This window comes from Hyla sarda, chromosome 1 (assembly GCF_029499605.1).
Source record: "Hyla sarda isolate aHylSar1 chromosome 1, aHylSar1.hap1, whole genome shotgun sequence".
Taxonomy (NCBI): domain Eukaryota; kingdom Metazoa; phylum Chordata; class Amphibia; order Anura; family Hylidae; genus Hyla; species Hyla sarda.
Genome location: NC_079189.1, coordinates 216,705,398 through 216,727,751, shown reverse-complemented (window position 1 = coordinate 216,727,751; position 22,354 = coordinate 216,705,398). Strand labels below are relative to the sequence as shown.

The following is a 22,354-nucleotide window of genomic DNA, read 5'->3' as shown; positions in this document are numbered from 1 at the left end:
GTCCGCTGGGGAGATCACCCATAATGCAATGTCTTCCCAAACAGAAAGCCTCCAATTGTTGCAAAACTACAAAAATGCTCAGACAGCCTTTGGCTGTATGGGCATGCTGGGAGTTGTAGTTTAGCAACAGCTGGAGTCTCCCTGTCTGGGAAGACACTGGCCGAAGGGTCTGTTCACATTATACAAAACGTACAATGTGACAATGTGAACAGAGCATCATACTTACCACTCTGCCTCCTGTCTATAGCGCCGCCCCTAATGATGTCATCACTAGGGGCGGAGCTACACTGACCCGTTGGGGACAGGGAGGGAGTTAAGCGGACCTCGTCTTCTGTATACACTATATACAGCTATCTATAGATAGCTTTATATACTGTATACCACCCAAAGGGTTATAGGAGCAGGGAGTCCTGTGAGTATAGTGACAGGATTCCCGGCTCCTGTATAGTATACACGGGTACACTATGCACCCCTGTATACTATACGGCCGGGGGAGGTGAGTAGTGATGCTGTACATCACTCTTCATTTCCTTTACACTCTGTGGACCGCACACTCAGCATCCGACCCACAGAGTGGTACCTGAAGACAGTGAGAAAACTGCCACAGGGGACAAATTTGGCTGTTTCCACACACCAGGGAAAAGACCAAAAAAAAAACGCCCGAAAAATTGCTAAAATGCAGGAAAAAGCTGTGGCAGTTTTTCTGGCAGTTTTTCCTGGCATTTTTGCTGGTGGGAAAAAACCTCAGTGGAATCCTAGCCATATGTAAATGCCAGTGCCCAAAAATCTGAAGTATCCAGAAGAAACACTATGCAGCTGTTCTGGGTTGGATTTATACCCACGATGGATGTGACGGTGAATTGTATAACTCATGCTGGGAGTTGATCACAACTTTTTGCATTTACGCCTTTAAATAGACTCAACACAAAAAAAAAATAGACTCAACACAGGAAAAAAAAAAAAAAAAAAAGCTGATTTTTCAAGAGGAGCCTCTCTCTATTTTTTACTTCTGTCTGTGGTGAGAAATATGGCGTCCAAATCCGGTAATTTTGTACCGAAACTGTAAACCACATGGACTGAGCTTCCAGTTGCAAAGCCTTGGCAGACATCCTTGTATTTACAACTGTAATTTAAAGCTTGTGGTTTTAGTTTATTAAAGGGGTACTCCAGTGGGAAAACTTTTTTTTTTTTTTTTTTTTTAATCAACTGGTGCCAGAAAGTTAAACAGATTTGTAAATTACTTCTATTTAAAAATCTTAATTCTTCCAGTATTTAATAGCTGCTGTATGCTAAACCAGAATTTTTATTTCTTTCTGGAATTCTTTTCTCTCTGACCACAGTGCTCTTTGCTGACACCTCTGTCCGTGTCAGAAACTGTCCAGAGCAGGAGAGGTTTGCTGTGGGGATTTGCTCCTACTCTGGACAGTTCCTGACACAGACGGAACTGCCAGCAGAGAGCAATGTGGTCAGACTGAAAAGCATTCCAGAAAGAAATACCTGTGGAGCTATTCAGCAGCTGATAAGTACTGTAAGGATTAACATTTTTAAATAGAAGTAATATACAAATCTATTTAACTTTCTGGCACCAGTTGATTTAAAAAAAAAGTACCACTTTTGAAGGTTTTAATGTCTACCGTTTTGTGATTAAATGAAGAGTAGTCTACTTCCTAGATCCTATGAAGATTCATGCATCCAGCAATGTAAACGTTCTTCAGAAAATGATGTCCTTTCAGCTAAAAGAGTTGTCTGGGACGTTTCCAGTAAACTAGCATTGCATTGACTTTTGTCAGTGTTGTATATACAGTAACATTACAACATTTACTTACATATTATGGTGACATCCAGTGTTTAAACTGTATAGCTTTGTGTACTACCAAATAACAATAGTCATTATCCCAGTAGCTGGTTCTCAGGGTAGTGAGCCTCTGATCCCAGTAAACATTTAAATATTTGTAATAATAATAAAAATAAGAAAATTAAACACAAAAAGGTAACAATTTCAATTGCTCTGTGTGGAAATATCCATACTATTACAACATAATGTTATTGATCCGGCATAGTGAGTGGTGTGAACATAAAAAGAAAAAAAATCTAGTGCAAGGATTGCTTATTTATAGTGACACATTTAAAGGGTACCTCTCATCAAATAAACTTTTGATATATTTTGAGAATTCGGGTAGAAAAACAGACATGGTGCACATCTACAATCTTGTATAATGATCTGATTGCTTCTCAGCATAATATCAAAAACTAACAGGTTGTTAGTATACATTTTTGATCAAAAAGTACAAGCCCACTCGCCACGTCAAGGCCACCTATCCAGAGTGGGTCCCTAACGTCCCTAGCATAAAATGGCGCAGCACCGGGCGGCGACCACCACCATAAGCCATGATTTCTATAAAAAAAGGAAATACAATTTTCTTATGAAGTGTATTAGAAAGGTTAATGTTTTGCCAAGATGTACAACATATAAAAGTTTCCGTATCTGACAGTGCCCATTCACAGGAGTAGTCCAGTGTTAAAAAAAATAAATAAATAAATAAACTGTGTCATGTTGACGCCTGGCGTTCTGGCTCTATGCGTGAATGTAGTGTGTCAACCATGGCACAAAACAGCAAAGAAACAAAAAGATCCCTCTGTAGGCGCTACTTCTCCTGACGGAATCACACTTGTGGTGGAATGATGTAAAAGTAGATCTTTATTTACCAATGACACTTTTCGAGTAGAGACCTTTCTTCAGATTGGCATAACATAAGACAAATGCATTGGGTATTTATACACAAATAAAAAATGCCAAAAACTGGCAGGGAAAAAACGATCACGTGAGGTACATGAATCTTACAATTAGGGATGTCCCGATACCGATACTAGTATCGGTATCGGGCTGATACCAGGTATCTGCATGGTATCTGGGACTCTTCTAATGTCCCCGATACCAAATCCAATACCTGGTGGAGTGCTCCGCTGCCCTGTTCTCCGGTTCGCATCACTGCCGTTGCCCCATTCTGCCGTCCGCATGAGGTCGTCTTATGGAGGAACATGTGACATACACGTCACTCCACTGCGCCCCTGCGTAATGCTACAGAGGAAGCAGAGTGATGTGTATGTCACATGCTCCTCCATAAGACGCCATAATTCGTATGGCAGAACGGGGCAGAGGCAGTGATGAGAACGGGGCTGCTGAGCGGCGACACTGGATAAAGGGGGACTGCTGTCCACGGGGGGAGGGGGTCCTGCTGGCTACAAAGGGGGCTGCTGTCTACAGGGGGGTCCTGCTTGCTACAAAGGGGCATTCTGTCTCCAGGGGAGGGGTCCTGCTGGCTAAAAAAAAAGGTGGGCTGCTGTCTACAGGGGGGTCCTACTGGCTACAAAGGGGGGCTGCTGTCTACAAGGGGGGGGGTCCTGCTTGCTACACGGGGGGTCCTGCTGTCTAATGTCTGGACTGGACCACCAGGGAGCATTTACAGGGTGCTTTAGATACAGCGATCTAAAGGGTTAATAGCCGGCTGTGGTGATTGCCACGTGTCGGCTATTAACGCCAGCCCTCAGCTACAAGAATCAGCTGAGGGCCGGCCAGTATGGTTCGGGCTCGAGTCGGGAGCTCGCACCATACCCCGATAACGGCACAAGGACATGTATATACATCCTTGGTCGTTAACCAGGTAACCCCCTAGAGGACGCAGGCGTACAGGTATGCCCTGGGAGTCTGGGACTTAGCGCACCAGTACGTACATGCACGTCCTGCGTCCCCTTGCTGCTATGAAGCAAATGCAGGAGCAGAGCTCGCATAATAGATTAATCACACTGTCTGCTATTAACCCCTCAGATGCCATGATCAATATTGACCATGACATCTGGGGCCGCGCCACAAATCCTGTGGCTGATTTGATCACCTGTGGCACGACCGTGGGGATTAGATCAGCCAAGATGGTGGGCAGAGGTCTCCTTACCTGCCTCCTGCCATCATCTTGGGGTCTTCTTCTCTCGTCTACCTTCAAGCAGACTAAAGTAGATCGCAGATAATACTGATCAGTGATATTTCTATGCATAGCTCTTTTCAGTATTTGCAATCTGTAGATTGCAATAAATAGTCCCCGTGGGGAAAAAAGTGTTAATAAGAGTGACTAAGTCCCTCCCCCAATAAAAAAAACAAAAACACAGTCTTATAATTTTACAAAAAATTAAAACAATTCAACATATGGAACAATTTAATGTTTATTAAGGGGTCTGAATAAGGAAGTTTTAAACATACGGATATTTTTTTTAATTATCAGGGTATCATTTTAGTTGTATTGACCCACAGAATAAAGAGAACATATTAGTTTAACCCTAAAGTGCACTACGTAAAAACAAAAGCCCCAAAAAGTTGCAGAATTGCGGGTTTCTTATCAATTTCCCACCAGAAAAATTTTTCTGGTTGCATAGTAGATTTTATGGTACAATTGGTCCCGCAAAAAAACAAGCCTTTATTTGGGTATGTAAGGGGAAAGTAAGGGAGTTATGGCTCTTAGAAGGCGAGGAGGAAAAACCGAAAAGGCAAAAATTCCTGTGTCCTCAAGGCCAAAATGGGCTGTGCCCCTAAGGGGTTCAATAAAACTCATTGCAGAGTACTATAACTCTTTTCACGTCTCTTCTCTTGTGTCCGGACGCCATTTAAGTTGTTGTCATTTGGGTTTTTCTGCTGGAAGGAATTCCATAGATGAGGATCCAGAAAAAACAAAACATACAATCTGTTTATTTAGTTATATTTTTATACTATGGTAATATATGTATTGTAGCCATAATAGCTATCAGAGGTAGCCATCAAGGAATCCCCCAACATATATCCCCACCAGCCACAAAAACATGGGGTAAAACGAGCCTAGAAGATATTTCAACTGGGCAACTTTCAAGTAGCTTTACTAAAGAATATGGCGGCTATTGAAGGCAAATCTCTAGTGTATGCAGGGAGAATACTGTTGATCTGCATTAGCTACAAAATATATGTAATGTAACTAATGGCTTTCTTTTTCCCTCAATCTTCTCTCACCCAGTTCATCATACTATATAGTCAGACTTTGACAGATCCAGATTTTGTATACTTAAAGAGGTACTCCGGTGGAAAACTTTTTTTTTTTTTTTTTAATCATCTGGTGCCAGAAAGTTAAACAGATTTGTAAATTCTATAAAAAAAAATCTTAATCCTTCCAGGACTTATTAGCTGCTGAATACTGCAGAAGAAAATCTTTTCTTTTTGGAACACAATGCTCTCTCTGCTGACATCTCTGTCCATTTTAGGAACTGACCAGAGCAGCATATGTTTGCTATGGGGATTTTCTCCTCTGGACAGTTCTTAAAATGGACAGCGATGTCAGCAGAGAGAGAGCTCTGTGTTCCAAAAAGAAAATAATTTCTTCTGTAGTATTCAGCGGCTAATAAGTCCTGGAAGGATTAAGATTTTTTGAATAGAAGTAATTTACAAATCTGTTTAACTTTCTGGCACCAGTTGATTTAAAAAAAAAAAAAGTTTTCCACCGGTGTACCCCTTTAACTCAGCAACAACACTGTTAACTCCCAAAGAATCTAGCAGTGGCGTGGAAAATTACCAAGTGGGAAAACTTCTAAAGTGGACTGGCTATATCAGTAAAATGTGGGGCATAATAAAAATGTATTTATTTGGTAGTATCACGTGACCTCAGGGTAGAGTTGGGACGTCATCAGCGGCTGTACATCATTTATTACGATGGTCTCACAGGCACTGATGCCAAGCCCGGGTTTTATTAGTGACTGCCAAAATACTGGAGGTTGCTTGTTCAGCAGTTAACTCTCCATTGGACTAAATAAATAAACCAATAGCCCTACATAATAGTTCATTGTTTGCTGTAGGTTAGCTATTTCTGTACAAGATTAAGTATAAGCAAATATGTTTATCAAATCAGACATTGCAAAGCCTATAGTTTATTGCCTCATATAGATATTTAGTGGTCAATGTGTAACAAAATCTTTGTCTTGATCAGGACTTGATCAGCGATGACCATAACTGCACAGTGGGTGATCTGATCAGTCCTGCTGTTTGATTTAAGGGCACATTATAGCGCAACTGTCATGAGTTTTTAGCCCCCCCCCCCCCAGACTACTACAATGTTGTTACAGATGTCCATAACATGAGTGTAACCATACCTTTATCGCTTTTCCTCCCCCTTTTATAACTTATAAAATACATTTATCCAGCGGTCAGGCACAGTCAGATAGGCGTGACTTGGGGTTTGCAAAGCCCTGCTGCCGCCACGCCTATCCTCTCCTTTCAGCGCTGGGACCGCTGTGTAGTAAGATGCAGCGCATGTGCCCCTCCCTTCCTCTAGTACTGCACCTGCGCAATGAGCGCATAGGCAGCAGTAGCTGGTGCTCGCTCTGTCAATGCAGTGCAGTGGCACGCACGTCAGGAGGGGTGCATGCGCTGTGGATATGCTGTCTCTTACTACACATCGATCCCAGCGCTGAAAGGAGAGGATAGGCGTGGCGGCAGCAGGGCTTTGCAGACCCCAAGCCACGCTTATCTGACTGTGCCTGACTGCTGGATAAATGTATTTTATAAGTTATAAAAGGGGGAGGAAAAGCGATAAAGGTATGGTTATACTCATGTTATGGATATCTGTAATAACATTGTAGTAGTCTGGGGGGGCTAAAAATTTATGACAGTTGCGCTTTAAAGGGAATCTGTCATTTCTCTCTCTACCCTTGTGGCTTTGATCTATAGATCCCTTCCTTTACCTAAACAGAGAGATATCAATTAAAGAGTACCTGTCACCAAACTAAACTTTTAATATATTGTTCCTTATGTAATTATAAGACCCTTTGCTATATACTTGCTGTTAAAATTCTCAACCTTTTTTATGTGATTGAAAAAACAGCCACTAGCTGGCTCTGTTCTGTTCCCTGATGCAAGTCAGTTAGTTTGGTCTCCACCCGGACTTGCAGAAGTCCAAACTCAGGAAGTGTGTGCGGGGCATGGGGAGGCACAACTCTCACAGGCTTCAGTGACATTGTGCCTGCTGAGGAACGCCCACTTTCTTCTGACTAAGGGTATGTTCACACTACGGATTGTGAACGGAATCTCCGCTCGCGAGCGGAGATTGCATTCTGGTGGCCGCCGCCGAAATACTTCAGCGGTAGGACTGCGCGGCACTGCGCCGTCACCATTGATGGCTATATAGTGTTCGCGGACTTCCGCGCAAAGAATGAGCATGTTCTTTCTTTGCGCGGAACAATTTCAGCGGCATTGTCCGCTGCTGAAATTCCGCGGTGTGAACGGGTCTCGCAGAAACCCATTGACACTGTTTATGTTCTCAGCGCGTAATTCTGTTTGCGGAATTCCGCTCACTGAATTCCGCAGGAATTACGTTGTGTGAATATACCCTTAAGGAGAACTGTAGTGCTTTGAACTTTATCCCCTATCCGAAGGATAGGGGATAAGTTTTAGATCGTGGGGGGTCCGAGCCCTGGGGCCACATGCGATTTCCTGTACGGGGCTGCAGCAATGTACAGGAAAGGGGGCGTTCCGTCCCCTCATGACGCGGCAGCCGACGCATTCCTCCATGTATCTCATAAAGTTCCGAGCACTACAGATCTCCTTTAGTTTGACTTAGAATAGGGTGCCATTTTTGGCCAGAGTAGAGAATGGTTACAAAGAGTGTCCTTTTCTATTCTGCATTACACAGATGGTGAATATATGTCCGCACTGTTGCTTATGGTGGTGGTTATGCACAAAGAGAATTGAATTCTGCCACTCACCAGAGCTGTTGCAAAAGTGTTTATGTATTTGGCAAATAACAAGGTACAGGCTACATTTTGGTGTAAAACTTTCCTCAGCTTGACAAGCTGAAAAAATCTTTAGGCCCAAATGCACCCTGTTAGCTACCATGTGTATTAACACTTTGAAGTTTGCAACAGCATTGGTGAGTGTTGGGATTTGGTTCTCTTTCTGTGTTAAACAGCTGACCTATTAATTTCAATAGGCTTTCTGTAATGCTCAGTCTTCATTGGGATGGAGCTGCAGGGAAATGTAACACTTGTAGGCATATTTACAGCAGTTTGCTTTATAGAGCAGACTAATCTGGCCACCCCTGGAGGTGTGAATTAGGGTTACACCAATTAAAGGGTAACTCTCATTAAAATATTTGCTATTGCACTCCTTATGGTAAGTAAAAAATATTTCTAATATACTTTGTTTAAAAAAAATAAATGAAGTTTTCTATGTTTTATTTGTGCTTAAAAAACCTCAAGCACACATTTTCCCCCATCTTATACACAGACATAGGACCGAAGCCCAAACACAGGAAGTGCAGCCTGGAGTGCTGAGGGGGGTGTGTCCAGTCTCATCCAATCATAGCTCCTCTCACACTTAACTGCCATATGCTGTTGGTTGGACACACCCCCTCAGCACTCCAGGCTGCACTTCCTGTGTTTGGGCTTCGGTCCTATGTCTGTGTGTAAGATGGGGGAAAATGTGCTCTTGAGCTTTTTTAAACCAAAGTATATTAGAAATATTTTTTATTTACCATAAGGAATGCAATAGTAAAAATAAGTTTTAATTCGAGTTACCATTTAATCTTTTTCTCTTTTACTGTGAAATTGATCTGTCCGTTATAAAAGATTGAAAACTGGTTGTGCACATGAGTATTGGGTTTCTGCAGTTATCAGGTGTTTTTGCTGTTCTGTTGGTACTAATTGTATTATGTTTTAATAGCTGATTTTTCCCACTCTTGGGAATGTGTTTTGCAACATCTGCTGCTTACATAGCAGAACTGCTAAATTAAGACCTGTCCTTGAGGGAAAGGAAGCATATCCTTCTAAGTGCTTTTCTGTAGAATCCTGCAAAACCTGGAGCTTTGAGCTGATGTTTTGTGGTTTTCAGTTTGTTTAGGTAGATATACAGTTTGGTCACTATGTAGGTAGTGTCATTTCTCTTATATCAATATTTCATTAATGTTCAGTAATGTTTCTGTCGAAAGTTTGCCAAACATCTCAACTTTACAAAGCATAAAACCAAAAGAGATTTCTGCCTTTTCCTGCAATAAGTGGATCACAGGGACCTCCTGCAGCAAGTCTCCTGCTCCCCTTCAGCACTACATTTTGCTGATCCTTCCATGGTTTTAGCCTCACTATGTATCACCTATCCACTTGTAATCTTCTGCTGACACTTGATACACAAGATGCCTTGGCAGTGATAGTAGGGAAGTCGCACTTTACGGCTGAGATTTTCACTAAATGTCTCCATACTGGGAGCAAACAAACTTGTCTATCTGGTCCTTTTTCTTTTGGCAGTGGGATTTATTACAAGCGTCTGTGCCGTTTGACCAGTCTTTGTGATTAATGATGAGTCAGCTGTAGTCCATGCGGTTACCATGGCAGTATCAAGCTGCATGACTAAAGACTTCTATCCATGCACGTAAGCAAAACCCGTGTCTGACATGGGAGCAGTGCATGGTGTTCTGGGAAAATTAAAGGAGAAGCTAAAGAGAGATGGTATATGATTGTTAGAAACTAAACAGTGTATGGGTATGTTCGTATAACCTGCAGATTTTATGATGTGTTCTTTTATTTATAGTGATATAGTATAATTGAACACAGCATAAAAATAAATTAAATAAAGGGTATGTAGGTTTTTTAATATTTGGATAAAAAAATAAATAAAAGATTTTGTGCTTCATCAATATCTATTTTCTATTATCGATTATGTTTGTTAGAGTACAGAAAATATTTTAGACAGCAGAACCTTTTTGTTGGTGCTTTTTGAAAGTGCTCCAAACTGCAGTATCACATGCTCAGTGTACATGGATCACTGGAGTAGTGATGGTGCTGAAACAGCAGTGAACTAAGGGGGAGTGTAAGTTTTTTCTTTTTTTTTCTTTTTTTTTTTTAATACCCACATCAAGAGCGGTGAGTGCTGCCCATTTGTTCTCCTTTTTATGGACTTTTGCAAGCTGTTTACATTATTACATGGAGACAAGCACCTCCATTAAGTACAGTCGTCTAACCAGGAGTACTGCTTTACTAGTGAGATGGCGGTTAACCCCTGCAAGCACCCAATGAATGTTTTGAAATCTGTGTAATGCCACCCACTGTTTTCTCCGTAAACTGTATAAAATAGTGTAAATGTCCATTAATGGGGCTGAACAAAATTTAAAACTAATGGAATAACTTGTACAATGTTATTTTGGCAATTTAGGTAAACGGCAGAAAGGAAAAAAAAATCTACATTCTGCCATTATAAAACATTTAGACAACTTAAACGTTTAAAGGGTACCTCTCATCAAAAAAACTTTTGATATATTATAGATTAATGTATGCAGAATAACTTCCCAATTGCATGTTATTAAAAAAATATGCTTCTTTCTATTTAATTTTCCACTTTGAAGACATGACCACTAGGGGTCTCCCTATCAGTCCTGGCAGCAAGCATTTCAGACTCATGCTGGAGTCCTAAACACTACAAGCTGCCAGTCTGCTTTGTTCACAAAGGAGAACCACTCAGAGCTGCCAGCCTGCTTTGTTCACAGCCTGTTTGGCTGTGAACAAAGCAGGCTGGCAGCTCTGAGTGTTTAGGACTCCAGCATGAGTCAGAAATGCTTGCTGACAGGACTGATCGGGAAAAATACAATAGAAAGAAGCATATTTTTTATTAACATGCTATTGGAAAGTTATTCAACATTCATTAATCTAAAATATATCAAAAGTTTATTTGATGAGAGGTACCCTTTAAGGTATTGTATCATCAGAAAATTACCTATTGTTTAACCCCTTAAGGACTCTTTATTTTTGCATCTTCATACCCATATGAGGGCTTGATTTTTGCACGATCAATTATAATTTGTAATGACACCTTTCATTTTGCCATAAAATGTGTGACACAACCAATAAAATAATATTTTGTGGTGAAATTGAAAAGAAAAACACAATTTAGCAACTTTTGGAAGGTGTATTCTTTTACACAGTGCACATTACGGTAAAACTGATATGATTTCTTTCTTCTGTGAATCAATACAATTTAAATGATACCTATGCTTCACTATTAATGTACTACTTTAAGATGCTTGTAAGTGGAACTTCTGAGGCCATCTTAACTCATCCAGTCCCCTTGATTACGCTGCGGGTGTTCTAATGGGTCCCCCGAATGAGTCAGTATTAAACATGCCATATAAAGGGTTACTGGTGGGCGTAGGCGTGATCACCGTACATGAAGCGACCCCAATTCCTGCGGCTGCTTCAAGTACAGGATGCAAATGTATGTCCTGGTGCGTTAAGTGCCAGGGCACCAGGAGGCACATTTAACAACGGCTGGCCATGTAAGGAGCGCCCGTTGACAGGAGCGTCTGATTGACAGGCAGGGAGCTGCGCTGTGCTCTTCAGTGTCAGACTTTGCTGAGTTTTCAGACTCATGCTGCCAGGCGGGCATGAGTCCGAACTCTATGTGCCGGGACATGTAGGGAGACCCCTAGTGGTCGTTTTTTAAAAGTAAAAAAAAAAATAATATATAAAGATACATTTTTGTTGATCACATGTAATTAGAAAGTTGTTTCTAATACATTTGATTAACAAAATATAAAACTTTTTTTGGTGACGCTTTAAGAGGTTAAATCATGTTTTTAAGTTAGCCATATTTTTTAAAGTGATTGTTTTTCAAATTTTCCATGCTAATAAAAATATATATATATATATATATATATATATATATATATATATATATATATATATATTTATTTTATAATAATTCTGAAATCTTGCAGTTTTCATTCTGGACACCATGTCTAAATCTGATCTAAGACTTCCTGTTCTATACGGGTTATTTCCCAGTAGAGCTGCACAATTTGGGGGAAATGTGTGATTGCGAATTCGATATGGGATTGTGATATAATAACCAAATAGTGAAATCCCCCCATTTCATGTCCAATCCCCTCATTTCATATAGCCACCCTCCTCCCCCCGCCATTTCATGTTCATTGAACATAAAATGGGAAGATTGGATATAAAATGGGGAGAAATTGGCTTAATTCCTTCTCCGCATTTCATGTGTTTGGCCTGCTATAGTCTGCAGACACTCTGGCAGTGTGGCATTGCTCCCTCCCAAGCAGCTGCGCTGCATCATAAAGTGCTTGGAGGAAGTGACTTCCCTTAAAGGGGTGCTTCGCTGAAAACATCTTATCCCCTATCCAAAGGAGATAGTAATCGCGGTGGGTCTTGCTGCTGGGGGATGTCTAATCGCGGTGGGTCTTGCTGCTGGGGACCCCCGCGATCTCCGCTGCTCCACTCCGTGCCCGATGACTGGCGAACACAGCCGCCATACCCCATCCATTCATGTTTATGGGAGGAGTCGTGATGGCTACGTACTAGCAGTCATGCCCCCTCCCATAGACAGTAATGGAGGGGGCGTGGCGTGACGTCACAAACGTGGAAGCTCCAAGCTTGCAAGTTCCAGATACTGCCACTGCCGGCCCAGAGATCCTTTGTATAGGGGATCAGATGTTTTCACCCCTTCCCTGATAAAAGTTTGAATCACCCCCCTTTTCCCATAAAAAAAGTGTAAATAAAAATAAACATGTGGTATCACCGCGTGTGTAAATGTCCAAACTATAAAAATATATCGTTAATCCGCACGGTCAATGGCGTATGTGCCAAATAATTTAGAGTCCAAAATAGCGTATTTTTGGTCACTTTTTTTAACCTAAAAAAAAGAATAAAAAGCTATCAAAAAGTTCAAAACACGGTGAAAAAATGAGCTCTCATACCGGCCTGCACGCGGAAGAATAAAAAAGTTATAGGGGTCAGAAGATGACAATTTTAAATGTATACATTTTCCTGCATGTAGTTATGATTTTTTTCAGAAGTACGACAATATCCAACCTATATAAGTAGGGTATCATTTTAACCGTATGGACCTACAGAATAAAGATAAGGTGTTATTTTTACCGAAAAATGTACTACGTAGAAACGGAAGCCCCCAAAAGTTACAAAATGACACTTTTTCTTCAATTTTGTCGCACAATGAATTTTTTTTTTTTCCGTTTCGCCGTTGATTTTTTGGTAAAATGACTAATGTCACTGCAAAGTAGAATTGGTGGTGCAAAAAATAAGGTATCATATGGATTTTTATGTGCAAAATTGAAAGCGTTATGATTTTTACAAGGTGATGAGGAAAAAATTAAAATGCAAAAACGGAAAAACGCTGAGTCCTTAAACCTAAAAATTTGGGCTATAAAAAACCCAGTATGCTTAAAATGTCCTCTTCTGACCCCTATAACCTTCCGATTTTTCCATAAACAGGACTGTTGAGGGCTTATTTTTATTCGGTAAAATATTTATTTTGATGGGACTTTTTGATCACTTTTTATGAATTTTTATCTGTTATATGAAATGACCATAAACCAGAAATTCTGGACTTTGGTATATACCGTATATATATATATATATATATTTTTTTTTTTTTTACAGTTAAGTCATTGACCGTGCGGTTTCATTAAAGTTATAATTTAATAGTTTGGACATTTATACACAGAGTTTCCAAATGTTTGTTTTTTGTTTGCTTTATCTCATTAGAAAAATTGGGAAATTGGAAAAGGGGGGGGGGATTTAAACTTTAATTTAAGGAGAGGCTTTTTCACATTTATTGCCTTTTTTTATTTTTTCCCTTCTTTTTTTTCTCTTCCTTTTAGAGCAGTATTTTCCACACAGTGTGTCTCCAGTTGTTGTTGCAAAAATACAACTCCCAGCATGCCCAGACAGCCAAATGCTGTACGGGCATGGTGGAAGTTGTAGTCTTGCAACAGCTGGAGACACACAGATGCAATCTTGTGAATTGCAGACACTGATCAATGCTGTGCCATAGGAGCTTATAGCACAGCAATGATCAGTGTTATCGGCGCTCCATTACTACAGGCTGCTGAGGAAGGTAGGGACCCTCCACCATTCCTCTCAGTTAATCTGGACCCCGCGGGTTTTGCTGTGGGTGTCCACTGAGCTACCGGCACTTGAGTTTGGCAATTTTAGACACCGTGATCAGCTTTAATCCTGGCGTCTAAAAGGTTAATTCTGGACAGCACCTGCTGGGAGGAGAGACAGTGGCCTGCATAATGGAGAGGTCCGGCCACCGCTATATATACCGCCACTGGATCCCAGCTCCTGTGCTACAAGTAATAAATCGGTTTTTGTTTGCAGCATTTTTATAGGTGTTTTTACCTGTGAAAATAAAGTCCTGTGGCCAGATGTTTGCAGGAAGTAAATAGGGCAGTGTTTTCCGAAAAGGGTGCCTCCAGCTGTTGCAAAACTACAATTCCCAGCATGCCTGGACAGTCTAGCTTCTGGTAATAGAAGGGAGAGGGGCTCGATTAAGTGCCCAAAATTCCTGATCGTGGCCCTGAGGCAAGTACATAGTCTAACACAGACCCCTCAGAATTGGCCCAATCCTTGTGGAGTTGGTGTGGTAATGCTCTCACATGTGAAATGTTACTGTTAGTTTAACCTTTCCAAAATGCTATATAATGATATATTCTGCAGATTTTATGATCCACAGCATGCTTCAATATCTTGTTCACCAGTTGCCCATAGCAACCGGAGGCCTTTTTAAAAATTAAAGACGCAATCTGATTGGTTTCTATGGGCAACTGGCTAACTTTTTCTTAGCACATGTTTTATTAAACCTCCCCTAATGTGTATATGATATAGCACCAACAGATTCCACAACACTGTACAATTGGGAAGCTGAATTACCAACAATTGGAAACAAATAAACATTGGTAAATGAGACAAAAGAATAGAATGTACCAATAGTATAACATGCATTAGTGTATGCCACAAAACTCTCGGGTACATTTATCATCGCTGCTTTGGTAAGAGAGTTCTGGAGGCATTTTTTTTTTGCTTTAATTTTGCTTATGTATGGCACATTTATTATATTATCACAGGGGGTAGATAAATTTGTCTCACATAAGCAAAAACAAATCACTTTTGAATACCATTTTTTTTTTTTTTTTAGCCATCAAGCAAAAAACAATAAATTACTTCAGAACACCAATTTGCGGCTCTGAAAAAAATTGTGATAAGTGTGTGTGTGTGTTTACAGAGACCAGCGTTTTTTTGTTTCATGTTAATAAACTAGGGCTTTTGGGGAAGGGTTTTTTTGGAATTTTTTTTTTTTTAAATGTGGTGTTTTTTTCTCTCTTTACTTTACAGGCTTTACTTTACAAAACCAGCTGGGGCTTACCCCCAATTATTACTCCGGTACCCACCACCACAGGGGTGCCAGGAGGAGACAGTACCAACAGGCCCGAAGCGTCAAAAATGGCACTCCTGAGCCTAGGCAGTAACAGGCTGGCGTTACTTAGGCTGGGGAGGGTCAGTAACAATATTCCTCGCCCACCCTGGTAACGCTGTTGCTGCTTGGTTGGTATTTGGGTGAGAAGAAAAATAGTGGGAACCTTTTTATGCTTTTTATTTTATGCATAAATAATTATTAAAAAATTCAATAACGCATAGGGTTCCCCCTATTTTTATTTTCAGCCAAATACCAACCAAGCAGCAACAGCCTGATGTTACCAGGGTGGGCGAGGACCATTGTTACTTGCCCTCCCCAGCCTAAATAACGCCAGCCTGTTACCACCTAGGCTCAGAAACGCCATTTTTGACACTCCGGGCCTGTTGTTACCGGCTCCCTTGTTACCACCCTGGGGTGGTAATTGGGGGTTAGCGCTAGCTGTTTTTGGGGCTAGCGCTAAGCCCCGGCTTAGAAATGGATTCTTTCTATTAGACAGCTTCCACTACTAAGCCTGTCAAGTAAATAATTTTTTTTCATAAAAAACACGTTTTTTAAAAACATTCTTCCAAGAAACACTCCCCCACAAGCCCTTGTTAACCATTTTATTAACATTAAACAGAGTAAAAAAAAACAGTGGTCACCGAATCCGAAGTAGTCCACAGGATACACGGATCTGAAATTAGAAAAAAGAAAAATAGGTTGAAACATTTGTCACCCGCCTGTGCATGTCCCGTGCCACACGACTAAAACTCCCAGCATGCCCTTACAGTAAGGACATACTGGGAGTTGTAGTCATGTGGTGCGGGCGAGTGACCAGCTTGTCACCTATCCCCTGCCGCACGACTACAACTCCCAGCATGCCCTTATGGTAAGGACATGCTGGGAGTTGTAGTTGTGCGGCAGGGGGCAGGTGGCAAACTTGTCACCCGCCCCACAACTACAACTCCCAGCATGCCCTTACTGTAAGGGAATTATTGGAGTTTTAGTCGTTCAAGCCAGGGAAGCGAGCGGTAATGCGCTGCGCTTCCTGGCCGGGGGTGATCAAAAAATCACTGTAATTTCATATTTCTGAAATTTGAAATGACAGTAAAGTCTGCAGCGCTGTGGTAAGGAGCCCAGGCTGACATTACACTGCAGCCGCCTGGGACTCCTGCAGTCGGGCTGGGAGATGTGTAGGAGCCGTCCCTGCCATCTCTGTGTGTACCGCAGTGCTAAGGGATGGCAGGGACGACTCCTACACATCTCCACGCCCGGCTGCGGGGGTCCCGGGCAGCTGCAGAGTTATGTCATCCTGGGCTCCTTACCATGACGCCGCAGGGATAATATATGATGGAGTCCCGGGCAGCTGCAGTGAGGCCAGCCCAGGCTCCTTTTAACATATAATGGAACCGCAGAGTTTTTAGTCCCTACTGTAAGATCAAATTTCCCGCCGGTCCCGTGATTGGCTGCTCGAACCCGGCCAATCATGGGATGCAGTGGGAAATATGAAATTACAGTAGTGGATATAGAAACTCTGCGGCGCCGAGGAATGTTAAAAGGAGCAGAGGGATGGGGACACTGCTTTACATCCCCCCCCCCCCCTTGTCTCCCACCCGCCTGCACCGCACATCTTCAGCCTGCTACAAGACTACAACTCCCAGCATGCCCTCACTGTAAGTCTTGCGACAGGTAGCAAACAGATGGGAAATCTGCAGTGTTGGCAGGTGGGAGACAAGCGGGGGTGGGGGTGAAAAGCAGTGTCCCTATGCCCGTCATTATGTTAGGGTAGTGGGGTTAGAATCAGACAGAGCCCGGGCGGCTGCAGAGTGATCTTTGAACTGTTGTTATATCATATTTCCCGCTGGAGCTGTGATCACGGCTGCCAGCGGGAAATATAAAATCTGCTCTCCAAAGCAGTTCTGTAAGCCAGCTCCGGGCTGACTTACATTTACGCTGTTTTGGAGGGCTTGCAACTTTTTGTGCGACTTTCGCACTTGATAAATCCCCGACCACTGCAAAGTGAAAAATAAAATTAACTTTCGTAGGTTTTTGTAGCTTTTTGCTTACAGCCAAAAGTCGCACAAAAATTTGCTTAGGTGCTAATGCGATTATTTTTATTTTTTTATTTTTTTTTGTGTGCAACTTTTGTAAGCAAAAAAGAGTTCTAAATCCATTGATAAATCTCCCCCCTTGTCTTTATATAACATTGGAGACACTGAGCTGTATGGTATGGATGCTGTATTACACTTGGATCTTTAACAGGCCAGTGAACATAAGACTGGGTACATAGACCTGCATTTATTTTGCCCTGTCCTTGTATCTAAAGCAAGGAAAAGGGACAATTCTTCTGAAAACCAGATTGCCTTTGGGACTTTTCTAGAGGGTGTCCAGTGACGAGAACTTTAACCGCTTAAGAACTTAAATGGGCACTGTCAGATACAAAAACTTTTGATATGTTGTAAAGCATGTATAACCAATAGGTTTTGCAATTGCTTTCATTAGAAATTTTTCTGTATTTCATACTGAAAAAGCCAGTCAAACAACTGCCCCCCTGCCTGACACATACTAGTCCTGCTGTGTCCATGCATCATCGCTTATGTCATGGACACACTTCCTTGATTGACAGCTCTGAGTGCAGGGCTCATAGCTGGAGGAAAAATCCTCCCACTGTCAGCTTGTGTCCCGCTACTGTCAGTGAGGACAAGCTGGGAGTTGTAGTTTTGCTAATGCTAGGGGAGATGTGAGCAGACAGTAGACTGAGGGAGGGGGCGGAGACCTGCGCAGTGAGGCCACGCCCCCTCCCTTTGAGAGGAATTCAGACTAGTGAGCTAAATTAAAAGTGTAATAAAAAATAAAGGTGCTAGACACATAAAAATTAGATGTACATGGTCAGAATTAGGAACTGAGTGATATATTAAAAAAAAAAATAATTTTTGTTGGGTCTGACAGGTACGCTTTAAGGACTTAAGAACAATTTAATTTTTACGTTTTTGTTTTTTCCTCCTCGCCTTCAAAAAAAATCATAACCCTTTTTTATATTTTCATCCACAGACTAGTATGAGGGCTTGTTTTTTGCGTGACCAAAAAATGTATGGCGCAACCAAAAAAATACTATTTGTGTGGTGAAATTAAAAAGAAAAACGCAATTTAGCAAATTTTGCAAGGTTTTGTTTTCACGCTGTACAATTTACGGTAAAAAGGACATGTGTTGTTCTTTGGGTCAATACGATTAAAATTATACCCATGATGACATACTTTTCAATTACTGTTGCGCTTAAAAAAAAAAATCGCAAAATGTTTAACCAAGTTAGTACGTTTAAAATCCCCCTATTTTGACCTATAACTTTTTTCATTTTTCCGTATAAGCGGCGGTATGAGGACTCATTTTTTGCGCCGCGATCTGTACTTTTTATTGATACCATATTTGGTTATATAAAACTTTTAATACATTTTTTATTTTATATTTTTGGAATAAAAATGGACTTTTTGGACTTTTTTTTTAATTTTCACGCCGTTCATCTTACGGTATCATTAACATTTTATTTTAATAGTTCAGATATTTATGCACGTGACGATACCAAATACACTTTTTGGGGGTGAAATAGGGAAAATGGGACAATTTACGTTTTTATTGGGGGAGGGTTTTTTTTGCCAAAAAATGGTAACTTAAAAAAAAAAATGTTTTTTACTTTTATTTTTACATTTTAAAAGTCCCCATAGGGGACTATTTATAGCAATAATTCGATTGCTAATACTGTTCAGTGCTATGCACCATCGTCAATCTTCTGCTCTGGTCTGCTAGATCGCAGACCAGAGCAGAAGACCTGTGGAAGGCAGCGGAGGCAGGTGAGGGACCTCTGTCTTCCATTCTGGATGATCGGAGCGCTGCGGGCGATCATCCATTTTAGTGACCGCAATGCTGCAGATGCCGTGATCTGTATTGATCCAGGCATCTGAGGGGTTAATGGTGGACTTCCGCTCGATCGATGATGTCCGCCATTACCGGCGGGTCTCTGGTAGCTATCAGCAGTCGGGACCTGCTGCGTATAACCCGAGCACCGCTCCGATGTAAATATACGTCCTGGTGCGTTAAGTACCAGCTCACCAGGACGTACATTTACGTCCGCCGCCGTTAAGGGGTTAAACCCTTGAATGTAGTTTCTTAGACTGCCACTGCCTATGACTTTTCCTTTATAGGAATACATCATAGCAACACAGTTGTTTCTTCTTTGTATTCTTATCTACTTGCTGCAGATTAACTGTAACAAGCTTCTGGTTTTCTGATACACAAAGGCAGCAGGTTTTGATGAGCACCATTAGCTTATGATGCAGTATTTGAGTATTTGGTTGCTGTCATGGTGTCCATCTCTTTTGCATTTAGGATCTTGGTCTTTTTTAGAGGGGGGTGGGGGAGACTAGAAGATAGGGTGATGCTATTTTTTATTTTTATATCTCATACGGTATAACATCATATCCCAGAAAAAATTAAGTAAAAATATGTTCAAAAAGTCAGATCAATATTAAAATGGTACCAATACAAACAGCATATTATGTCCCAAAAATGTAGCCCTCATACAGCCCAGTATACGGAAAAATAAAAATTTTATAGAGGTCAGGAATGAAAAAAAAAAACATTATTAAAACATGACTGAAACTAAACAAATTTGGTATTGGTGTAATCAGGCCGATCTAAAGTATCAAAATAATATGTTTGACCAAAAGGTGAATGGCGAAAAAAAGAAGACCCCCAAATTAGCATTTTTTTCTATTTCACCCGTCATTACAAAGTATACTTGGCCCTGCCAAAAAGAAGGCTCATATGGGTCTGTAGAATGAAAAATAAGAGTTATGGCTATTATTGGACAAGGAGGAAAGAACGAAAGTGCAGAAACTAATAAAGACCTTATTTACATACTATTGTAGTTGAAATTATTTTATCTACCAGAACAAGTGGAATTTCTTGAGGGACAAGTAGATTGTGTTCTGCTTTTGTCCCTTGGACAAGCAGTGTTTTTTATTTATTTTTTTATTTATTTCCACACCCCCCTGATGGCTGTCCGCTCAGCCAGTCACTGACTGCAGTGGTGTCTCGCCTCAATGATTGGCAAAGGGTGCCGTCACTGCAGAGAAGAGCGTATCTTCCCAGTAGGAAGAGGAAGGTGACTGGATGACTCCACAGCAGAAGGCCCAGGGAACCAATATAGGTAAGTATGTGGTTTTTGTTTTCTTTAATTTTCATGAAAAAAAAATAGTTTAAGTATCCACATTTAGTTTTTATTATTATACAGGGTGGGCCATTTATATGGATACACCTTAATAAAATGGGAATGGTTGGTGATATTAACTTCCTGTTTGTGACACATTAGTATATGTGAGGGGGGAAACTTTTCAAGATGGGTGGTGACCATGGCGGCCATTTTGAAGTCGGCCATTTTGAATCCAACTTTTGTTTTTTCAATAGGAAGAGGGTCATGTGACACACCAAACTTATTGGGAATTTCACAAGAATTTCACAAGAAAAACGTAGTTTCAGGTGCTGCACATCTCGTATCTTCACAGCATAGACAATTGCCTTCAGATGACCCCAAAGATAAAAGTCTTAGGGGGTCAGATCGGGAGACCTTGGGGGCCATTCAACTGGCCCATGATGACCAATCCACTTTCCAGGAAACTGTTCATCTAGGAATGCTCGGACCTGACACCCATAATGTGGTGGTGCACCATCTTGATGGAAAAACTCAGGGAACGTGCCGGCTTCAGTGCATAAAGAGGGAAACACATCATCATGTAGCAATTTCACATATCCAGTGGCCTTGAGGTTTCCATTGGTGAAGAATTGCCCCCTTAGACTTTTATCTTTGGGGTCATCTGAAGGCAATTGTCTATGCTGTGAAGATACGAGATGTGCAGCACCTGAAACTACGGATACTGGAAGCCTGTGCTAGTCGGAGAAGAGGGTTATAGGAGAAGAGGATTGCATTGACAATCCAACACATGGGCAGCACATTGAACACATTTTATAAGTGGTCAGAAACTTGTAAATAACTAATGAAAGAATAAAGGTACGTTAAAACCAAGCACATCATTGTTTTTCTTGTGAAATTCCCAATAAGTTTGATGTGTCACATGACCCTCTTCCTATTGAAAAAACTAAAGTTGGATTCAAAATGTCCGACTTCAAAATGGCCGCCATGGTCACCACCCATCTTGAAAAGTCCCCCCCCCCTCACATATACTAATGTGCCACAAACAGGAAGTTAATATCACAAACCATTCCCATTTTAAGATTTATCCATATAAATGGCCCACCCTGTAGTATAGGCATCAGTGATAAAAGACTGAAATTTGTTTGTTCATTGGTTACACTGTTTTTGGGGTGAGCTTATAAAATGAATTATTAGCATGTCCGATATTGGTTTGATGTTTCAATAGAGGAAATTGTAGCAAAGATTTGTCTTTTTTTACACTTCATTACATGGAATTACTAAGGAAAACAAGTATTTTCCAACAAATTCCATGCATTTCACACCTCCTCACCTAGCTAACCATGTTGACTTAAGTGCAGTCAGTCATGCCTTTTCATATATTAACAGGCGGGGGTGTAAAGTATAACTGTAGTGTTATATACATTTACAATGTATAGAATAGGTGATGCATTTTCTTTGTCCTCTGAGGCCAATATCTTTTTGTATTGAGGTTGAGATTGAAAACAGAACAAATATATAGTACGTTAATTTTACGAAGTGATGATGTGTAGACTTTGAAAAGTGTAAAATAACTATATGCATTGTTTTTTCTCTTCTCAGCAGCTTGTACAATGAAGATAGGAATTTACTTCGCATCAGAGAACAGGAGAGAAGAAATCAGGAAGCTCTTCAAGAAAGAGACCCTTTTATTGACAATGCTCCACTTTTTCCAGAACCTTACAAGGTATGTTTACAACTACAACATTATATTGGAGAAATAAGTGATTTTTTGGGTTTATTGTAAAAATATAACCCATTGCTCCCACAGTTGCAGAGCAGCTGCAGTTTAGTTTGCTTAGATGCTTAATAGACCGGTTTGTAAGTTCCCTTGGGAAATAAGACT

General features: G+C 40.9%; 1 protein-coding gene across 4 annotated transcripts in view; it reads left to right on the top strand.

Annotated features, from left to right (window-relative positions):
* AFF1 (ALF transcription elongation factor 1) overlaps positions 1 to 22,354 on the top strand; it is a 161,393-nt gene that overhangs the window by 12,139 nt on the left and 126,900 nt on the right. For all 4 annotated transcript variants that reach the window (XM_056568736.1, XM_056568737.1, XM_056568735.1 and 1 more), the window contains exon 2: positions 22,072 to 22,195. In XM_056568736.1, the coding sequence (XP_056424711.1) occupies positions 22,072 to 22,195 (124 nt within the window). The remainder of the gene's footprint in view (positions 1 to 22,071; positions 22,196 to 22,354) is intronic.